The sequence below is a fragment of the Cucumis melo genome, chromosome 6 (genome assembly GCF_025177605.1).
Source record: "Cucumis melo cultivar AY chromosome 6, USDA_Cmelo_AY_1.0, whole genome shotgun sequence".
Classification (NCBI taxonomy): domain Eukaryota; kingdom Viridiplantae; phylum Streptophyta; class Magnoliopsida; order Cucurbitales; family Cucurbitaceae; genus Cucumis; species Cucumis melo.
In genome coordinates, this window is record NC_066862.1 from 15,634,739 (window position 1) to 15,644,254 (window position 9,516).

A 9,516-nucleotide genomic window follows, 5' to 3' on the forward strand; every position below is an offset into this window, starting at 1 on the left:
ATATAGCAAATATATTACGTACGTTGACAACGTGGTTGACGAAGCATTTTTGGTATTTTTCATTGTGAACTTGTGGTTTTTTCTATTTTCAAAATTATTCTAATGTAAATATTTTGCAACTTTGTTATATGTTTTAAAAGATCTATATTATTCTCTCTAGATACAAACAACCAATGTTCATTTTACAACAAAAACCGAACTGAACCAAACCATACCAAGGAAGCAATTGCCACTAGACTTGGTTCGGTTCGGTTCTTGCCCATGCATCACGAGATCTCCACGTGTTGAATTTTTGGGGTCGAAATTCATTTCAGCTTCGTTGTGAAAGTTTCATCTCCGCTCTCCAGCTTCACGGAAGCCATTGCCACTGGAGTTTCAAAAGCTTCAATCGGTAACCAAATTTCGGCAGTACACTCGTTTAATTGCAAGCGTTGAGTAAGTTTGATCATTCAACGTTCTCTTCCTGTTTAATTGCCACTCATTTCCTTTGGTAACAGTAAACTTCTTTGGTCAATCTTAATTTTGCAACACGCGATAGCGAAATTAACGAGAAGATGAAAAGAAAAAGGGAGAAATGTACTTAGATGCTTTAGAAATGGGTTTTCTTGAAAAGTTCTTCGTTCCAATATGGAAGGAACAATCGTTATTTTGGAGTTTGGGAGTTGGTGAAAATGCTGGAGCTATTTTAAAAAATTGACGAGGATTATTCTGAATAACTTGTATAGATGGATTCTGATACGTTTTTATTTTTGTTTATTTTAAACAAATTGTGAACCCTTCCCTGTTAGTGGGATTGAGATTATTGGTTGTTTACTATAGTGACTTACAGTTAGCTTAGTTAGTTTCAATATGCAGTAGTGGTTTAACTAAGTATATTGAACTGGATTTGTTGTAACTAGCAAAGATTTGGTTGAGATCAACAAAGAAAAAGAACTTTAAGCTTCTTTCTCTTTTTTTATGACAACTGTTTTTAGGGACATTAATATTCTGATCTTAGTAGCAGGGTCCTCCTCAGGCATGCCATACTTGACAAGTAGAACTTTCTTTTAGTTGTCAAATGTTCGTACATCCAGAGACCACCTTAAAGAAATTTTATTTCTGGAAAGGAATATCTTGGATTTTCTCAGCTCAGTCAGGGAGGCTGAGAGAAGTATTCTGTTTACAGAGAGAAACTAATGTAGATACTTTGAAATAGATCCTCACAAAATAATGCCTTTCACCTCAGAGAGAAGAGGGCTAAATACATTGTTTTTCAGTTTTTTCCTTTTTTTTTTTTTTTTTTTTTTTTGACAGGAGTAAAATATTCTTTTAAGGAACTCTATTTCTACTTTCTTGGTATTTTTTTTCTATGGCTAATGCTATGTTTATCTCAGAATTTTCATATATACTTTGATAGTTCATGATCTTCTTGTTCTTCATGATTTTCATATTTGATAGGAGCCTACTGTCAGACCCCCAAGTTGATTCTCTCCCTTGACACCTGCCAATATGGAGATCTGTGCTCCAAGGTACTCATTCTTTTCTATTCTAGAAAATTACTTCTTAATATCTTGTTGACTTGAGCTTCGGTTCTAGATTGCTAGATTGTTGGCTCTAATTTCTGTTCCCCTTCCTGAAAAGGTTTGACAATTAACTCTACATCTGGAACTTACTTGAAGCAATGTATCAAGAAGAAAGCCTGTTCTGTATTTTTATTTTTCTCTTCTTGTAAAATGCTTTTTCAATTGAAATGGATTTAGTTTATTGTCTTTAATGTGGATGTGATTAATGCTGATTTCTGCTATGTCTATAATCATGAACAATTGGACATTATCTGGTAGCTCCAAATCATTATTTCCACTGTGTTTGAGAATTTTGAGAGCCTGATGCCATTATTACTTATTTTATAATCTTGGTTAGGACTTGTCTGGACAACCTAGTTTTACTGAGTTCCAAGAAGGCAAGAAAGTTAAAGAGGGAAAACTTGAATAACCCTTCATGCAATATGGCAACCTGGAGCTTTAGGACAGGTTCTTGCAAGTTGATCCATTCTCATGAACCTTCTGTAACTATACGTCCTCAGAGTTATCAGATTCTCAAAAGATATTCCTTGCCAGTCACATCAGAGGAGTCTTCAATGCAATCAGAAGATCTTTCTACACATGAAGAGGAAATTGTAAGTGGAGAGGAACTTCTGGCTCAACCCCTTAGCAGCGAACAGGTAAACGTAGACATTAAGTTCATAATATAATGTGTTCATGATATAGAATGAAGGATATTGCCTTTATTATCTGCTGTGGTCACCGAGAATGAAATTGAATGCCACCTATTTCTTATTTTTGCTCGTTTAAAATCTTTCATGGAAAGTTTTAGTTTTAGCCTTCTTTTCCAAAACTTACAGTGTCCTCTTTTTCATTATTTGTTTTAGCCTAAGTTAATTCTATCGTCAGTGCCAACTTTTCAACACAGTTTAATGGTGTTTAGTGATTGATATTTGCCTATTTGGAAAATTAAAGTTAGTGGTTCGTCAGGGTTACATGATTTCCAAACCTATCTTCAGAAAAGGTTGGGAATGTTGAGCGGGGAGATAAAGAAAATCAAAGGGGTTACCATTGTTTAGGAATTTAACGACCTTACTGGAACAGGATTTGTTCTATAGTTTGTACAACTGTGTCCTTAGTTCTAAGGAGACGTTTAGGAATTTAAAAGTTTCTGGTTGTTTGGGAAGACTTCCAGAATGTTAGTGACAATGGGTGTATTATTGGGGAAGGATTTGGTATGATGGGTTCAAACTTTGGTCACCTACCTACATCCTCTGTCTAGCATTGTGGGGTTGGACAAATTCTCTTTCTAAATTAGTTAAGAAATGTTTAAGCTAATTTAGAAAAGCTATGATTATCCAAAAAGGGAAAGCTTACATTTGTAGGAGAACAGAAAAATGGAAAAAAAGAAGAAACTACTGCAAAGGAATATATAGATATTCATATACTGATCTTCAAAATATAATTGTCTCGGTGTGAATGAATCTTTAAAAAATTTTGTATGCTCTATTCTTTTATTAAAATTTCTTGAATAGATTGTAGTGTTATATAAACAAGGATCCTCTTGTTGCTGAAAACAAAACATAACAACTGAATGTGTATAATATGAGAAGGGTTCACTCTCCTCTCCTATTCCTACTCCCACACGTAACTATCTTCCACAATTACCTCCTACCATATTGGTGGTCTAACATGACCACATCTTGGATAAACAAATAATGCTATTTTGAAAGCAAACAAAGCTGCATTGGCATTTTTCAAAGTTTTCCTTGCATTCTGGAATGTTTCTTTCCTGAGAGCATGATATCAAGCTTTTTTATCTGTCAAAGTTCTGAATGATTCATAATTGACTACAGCTGAATGCATTACTGGCTGACTCAGAAAGAGATAGGCTTGTCAAAAAGCTCAGTCACGCCAACCAGCAGAACAGACTTCTCAAACGACAGGTGCAAAGACATGGTTGTGTTTTTTTTCAAGTTACAAGTCTGTTAACCAAGGATTTTACTTTTCATTTTGCAGATGCACACTCATTGTCTTTTATTATTTGTTTTGGTCATGTTTTATGTTTACTATATCTTCTATTGTACTGGTTTTATATGGTGCAGATTAACTTAGAAACCAGAATCAAAATTCTACAGATAAATCTTTTCTGTCTCAGTGTCTCCAACTTATACTCAAATCTTGAATATTGGTCACACAAAATGTGCATATATGAATTTTTAGTTAATTTTATGTAATATGTGATAGGTTGAGTTACAAGCTTAGTTCCTCATCTATGGACCAATATTTCTTGAAATCCCTTTTTTCTCTGGTATTGATCTGTTGGTCTTTTTTCCTAATGTTAATTTGTCTGTCTGTTTTATAGCCTATGTCAAGTAAATCACTTTTGTTTAATAACCATTTTAATTTACAACCATTATTTTGTTGGGATAGTCTTTGTCTACAGGGCATTATCCACTACCGATTCACATAATCATTTTTGTTTACAACTATTATCAAAAGAATCCACCTGAAACAGATCATTAGTCAAAGAAACAAATTTGCTTCTTGTTTTCTTTTGTTTGATTAATGTCTGCAACAAATTAAGCTTTTCCATCAAGATCATATTCTGTGGCATAATGACAGCTCACTCTGAGGCATCTATATGTTCACAACTCGTGCAATCATGTTTCATTGCCCTTATCATTTGTAAAATGTTTGAGGTAGACAGAGAGAACAACAAAATTAGATCCTGAAGAGAGCTACAATGTCTATTTCTTGTAAAGCTTTGTTTATTCTGTCAAGAAAAATTTCCCATTAGATATATCTAAATGTATTAAGCCACAAGGATTTGACATTTCGACTATTGAATACTGTGATTTTTATATGTTGGCCCCTGAGAGTTGGATATGGTTAATGCTTTCTTATTTCCTTGATTCTTTTAAGACATAATTATTGAGGGATATAAGTTAATTTGTATGGCCAAAACATCTGGTATCAATGGGGGAACAGAAAGTCTCATCTTATTTTATCCCCTCAGCTACATGTAAAGGACGAAGATTTGGTTAACTGTAAGACCGAACTTGCTGCCTTGGATCATGAAATTCAGGTTAGGCTTTTACCTTCCCCTTACATTTATTCAGACAATAAACACATATAGTTGAAATCTTCTTTCATGCATGGATATGTAAAGGGTTTGATCAAACTAGCAGAAGAAATAGCACAATCTGGTATACCAGAACGTACGAGAAAGATCAATGGGAAATACATTCAATCTCACCTTCTTACAAAATTAGAAGGTATAATGGCAATTCTAATCTTTGCTATCAACAATAGTAGGTTTCTTCCTCTGCACCTGAGTTTTGTCACCTTCTTTCTGCACTTGTGTGTGAGATTATGTGTGCTGCCCTCCATGAAAGTTCTCCATTATTACTCAAAAATATATTGTTGACTTGTTATTTGGACTCTTCTTTTTCTTTGAAGCTGTACACAAAAAGATCGTGGATCAAATAAAAGATGTAGATTTGGTGCAATCAAAAGAAGTTCCACTATTCTGGTATGGAATGGCTGAGGTAAGAAAGCAAATTCTATATTTGTTGAAGTATTGGTATAATTAAATTCGTCATAACCTATCAACTTAGTTTTTAAGTTGATGGATGATTTTAACAATATTTATTGCAATTTTCTCCCTAACGGAAAGGAGACCGGCTTTCTATATTCTAACATTTGACTTTTACAATTTTCCTAAATGTGAAATGTTCAAATCCCTACCGCGGATTATTTTGAGAACAAAAACAACTAGGTTTGATTTTATCCTAGCTCTTAAGTTTCTTTCTTTCATCATTGCTATCATTCTTATAATTTTATCTTCATTTTTTAATAGAACGTGCAAGTTATGGGAACTTTCGATGGCTGGAGTGTAGGGGAAGATTTGTCACCTGAATACACTGGAGCTTACTCTAAGTTCTCAACAACTTTAAGGCTTAGACCTGGGAGGTATAATTCCTCTCCCTTGCCTTCCTCTCGTCTTGATTTTCTTGATTTACTGATCAAATGACTACCTTCATGACCTGTATTATTCTAATCATGGGAATCATTGGTTGATGATTGATCTATTATGTGTATTAATTTGTGTTACGTAGAACATTATTTCTTTTGCTGTTGTTTCTGTAATATATATGAAGGTACGAAATCAAGTTCTTAGTGGATGGAGAATGGCAGCTATCACCAGAATTTCCCACTGTTGGCGAAGGTTTGATGGAAAACAATCTGTTAGTTGTGGAATAGTTTTGCTGTCAATGATTCAAAATTATGTAAATCAAATTTACAGTGTAAACATCAAGTTTATCCATCACCATACATGGTAGAAGTAATCTTTACATTTATGGAAGATCGTACTTGTGCCAACTCTTTTAATGCGAATAAATTGCTCAACCTTGTTAAAAAAGTTTAAAGAAAATCAAGAGTATTGTCTATCATGATTTAAACTAGATTATGATTTTGCAGCATCTGATTTTTTCAGTCCAATTGCCTTCATGACCGAGTTAGTATTTTCGTATGGTTTATGCTTCCAGAATTTGTACAGCTGACCCTCTTGCGTGGGCATACTAAAGATAGATAGTTGTACTCTTCGCTCTATATATATATTTTCATATCCATTGATATAACCAATCAACCATGAGTTGATTCTTAACAAATCGCTTATAGCTACAATTTGGTCAAATTATCGTTTTACCATTGTAGTTATTTTAAACTCCTTAAATACCATCAATTTTTCTAATTAACAAATAGTTTATAGTCCAACTATAAACTAACACTTCTCAAACAAATGAGAAGTTGAGGTGGAGACTTCATTGTTTAAGACTCAGAATCAGCTGTTAAGTGAGCAATTTATTTATTATCCCAAGGAATGGGAAGGAGTGATTTCGTATTGTGTAGTTATGTTCTCGGCTCTTCATTCAGACAAAACTCTAAAATGGTAGGTTTGTTGAGTCAGCTATCAAGGTCACTCTCACTCATACAAATCAAAAAAATTGTTGTCATAAACAAGAATTCAAAACTCACTTAGGATTAAGGTCAAGTCTCATATGGTCATCCTAGTGAAAAATTGGTTACTTCAAGTAATAGTGTGGTCTGATCTAAACCTTTTTTATATATATAAGAAACAAATATATTCAATGAGCAAAAGATAAACAGCCTGAGTGCAAGAAACAAGAGGGCCTTCCCCAAGAGAAACTGAAGAATAAGGGCCTTCCAATTGTTGAAAATCGTAGAAAGGCTATAATTACAAAAGTATTTGGTGTAATTTGCACTCTACCAAGAAGTTGTGTGTTGCAACACAGTCTAAAAAGAATCAAAAGAATTATAGTTGTCTTAAAAGATTCTACTATTTCTTTCTTTCCAAATACACCACAAAAGGGAAAAAGTAGCACAACTCCACAAGATGTAACCTTTCAAACTAAAGCCTCTAATTTTGAGCCCTTCCAACATCCAACTGTCAATCTTACTAGGAAGAGAAACTTCTACGTCAAATATTCTAAACAGTCTTCCAAGCTTTCCTAGCGAAAGTGCAATGCAAAAATAAGTGGTCCAGCATCTCCTCGTCTTTGAAACAAAAGTATCACATCGATGGGATGAGCATGGTGTGCTGGAATTTTTTTTAATTTTCTCGTGAGTGTTGAGACCTCTATATGCAAGTGACTATAAGAAGAATTTCACCTTTTTCTGAATTTTAGTCTTCCAAATGTGGCGAATCAAGGGAGCAACAATGGAGGGTGATCTCTCGGTTAATTTAAGAAAGGTAGACTTCATAATAAAGCTGCCATTAGCATTAAGAGTCCATTTAAGACTATCACGATCATTCAAAGGGGCCCAAAAATGAAGAATTTATAGAATGGTTGCCACATTGTCAAGCTCATTATCAAGCAAGTTTCTTCTAAGACCCAAATTCCACGAATGACTAACATTACACCAACAATCAGCGACAAGAGCATCCTGGTTCAGAGACAAAGAGAACAAACTAGGGAAAGTTTCTGTCAAAGGTTGCACACCACACCAACCGTCCTTCCAAAATTTGATTTTTGTTCCTTCACCCAACAAAAAAGCCGAGACATTAAGGAAAAATGACATACCATAAAATATAGGACCTGCCCCTATTCGGAGCTTTAGTGGACCACCCATTCTCCTCTAATCCGTAAATAGCCACAATTAAGCTCCTCCATAACGCATTGTCTTCCTTGCTAAATCTCTAGAACCATTTAGTGAGAAGGGCATTGTTCTTATGCCTAAAAGAGCTAATCTCGAGACTACCATAACAGACCGAGCAAGAAGTACACTCCCATTTAACAAGGTGAGCAGCCTACTTCATAGGCCCTCTTGTCCAAACAAAATTCCTGATCATCTTTTCCAGTCTATTGATAACACCAACCGGAGCTTGTACAAAGGAAAACAAATAACAGAGGTTATTCAAAATCGAATGCACGAGAGTTAATCTGCCACCTTTGAAGAGAGACACATTCCTCCATCTGTCAGTTTTATATTTGAATCACTCTTCAAGGGCGTTCCAAACCTCTTTCCTATTACGACCCCCTCCTATAGAGAAACCTAAATAGTTAAAGGCGATGCTATCCACCACATAACCCAAAGTACTAGCATAAGGAGCCAGAACAGTGCTATCAAGGTTAATACCAATTAATGATGTTTTTTGAGCTGTTAAAGGATAACCCAACTCCTAAAAGAAACAGATCGATCACCTTCCACCAAGTCTCCAAATTTCCATTCTCCTAAGAAAAGAAGAGAAGAGTATCGTTTGCGTATTGAAGGTGGGTAAGGTCACCTGATAGATTATCGAACTGAAAGCCTCTTATAGTCCTTTTCTCGTTACAGTAGTGAATAAGGAAACTAAGGGAATCTCTCAATCGTAAAAAGAAAAGGGGAGAGTGGATCACCCTGATGAATGCCCCTTTTAGCAAAAATCTTTTCCCTAGGACTACCATTGACAATGATCCAGAAGTTAGTCTTCAACAAGCATCCCCAAATCCATCTCCTCCAACTTCTACCAAAGCCTTTTAAGTTTTATAGCCATATCAATAAAAGATCAATCTACTTTGCTATAGGCTTTTTTCGAAACGAGCTTCAATAACACTCTTTTCTGTCTTTTTAAGACCACTTATCAATGACCTCTGAAGTAATCAAAATAGCATCAAGAATTTGCCTCCCCTCCATAAAAGTCATTTGAGTATGATTAATAATTGAGGGAAGGACTTTTTTAAGTCTTGTTGTAAGCACCTTAGAGATAATTTTATACAAGGAGGTAATTAGGTTTATGGGTCTAAAATCACTAACACGAGCCACCTCTTTCTTTTTAGGGATGAGGCATTATAAGTCTCGTTGCATCTTTTGTTAATGATTTCATTTTTTAAAAAAGAAATCTTGGAACACCCTTACTAAGTCAGCTTTCAGAATGTTCCAAGATTTTTTATAAAACTCTCTAGTCATACCATCTGGTCCAGGGGACTTGAGACAACCCATCTCAAAAACAGCATCCCTAATCTCTTTTTCACTAAAGGGAGCCTCAAGAGAGCTAGAAGCATGTAAACCGAGGGTTTTCCAATTGAATCCATCACGAATGAACGAAAAAGAAGTCTTGGTACCATACAAACTTGAAATTAAGCTAAGGATCTCATCCACAATCTCCTTCTTTGTTACCAGAGCTTGCCCATCAATGCACATCAACGAAGAAATAATACTTTTACTTTTACGAGCTGAAATCCATCTGTGGAAGAAACTATAATTCTCCTCCCCCTCACAAGGCCATTGAAGGTTACATTTTTCAATCCAGATCTTTTGTTCCTTAACAATCAAATCAAGTAAAGCCCCTCTACAGTCTTCTCTTTCCAAGGCATTATCATCAATAAATGAACCAGATTTCTTCGAGCATATCAAAAGAGTTAATCTTATCAATAAACACTTGTTTTTGGGAGAAAATGTGCCAAAAGTTTCCTTATTCCAGCCCTTT

The 9,516-nt window shown here is 35.0% G+C and overlaps 1 protein-coding gene across 2 annotated transcripts; it reads left to right on the top strand.

Moving 5' to 3' along the window:
- Window positions 1-279: 279 nt before the first annotated feature.
- On the top strand, window positions 280-5,958 carry LOC103496819 (protein PTST, chloroplastic). Of its 2 annotated transcripts, XM_008458827.3 has the most exons (10): window positions 280-435; window positions 1,438-1,508; window positions 1,900-2,009; window positions 2,097-2,200; window positions 3,377-3,466; window positions 4,540-4,608; window positions 4,693-4,798; window positions 4,983-5,071; window positions 5,383-5,495; window positions 5,684-5,958. In XM_008458827.3, the coding sequence occupies exons 2-10, from the start codon at window positions 1,489-1,491 to the stop codon at window positions 5,784-5,786; spliced, it is 804 nt and encodes a 267-aa protein (XP_008457049.1). In that variant the 5' UTR covers window positions 280-435; window positions 1,438-1,488; the 3' UTR covers window positions 5,787-5,958. The 2 variants fall into 2 exon arrangements, with proteins under 2 accessions (XP_008457049.1, XP_008457048.1); XM_008458826.3 differs by having other exon boundaries at window positions 1,900-2,200.
- Window positions 5,959-9,516: the final 3,558 nt, after the last annotated feature.

Bases quoted from the DNA above. Each gene is read 5' to 3' on its own strand.
- LOC103496819 (XM_008458826.3), top strand. From the start codon at position 1,489: ATGGAGATCTGTGCTCCAAG. The intron at 2,201-3,376 runs GTAAACGTAGAC...AATTGACTACAG, and splicing joins AACCCCTTAGCAGCGAACAG to CTGAATGCATTACTGGCTGA. The intron at 4,799-4,982 runs GTATAATGGCAA...TTTTCTTTGAAG, and splicing joins CCTTCTTACAAAATTAGAAG to CTGTACACAAAAAGATCGTG.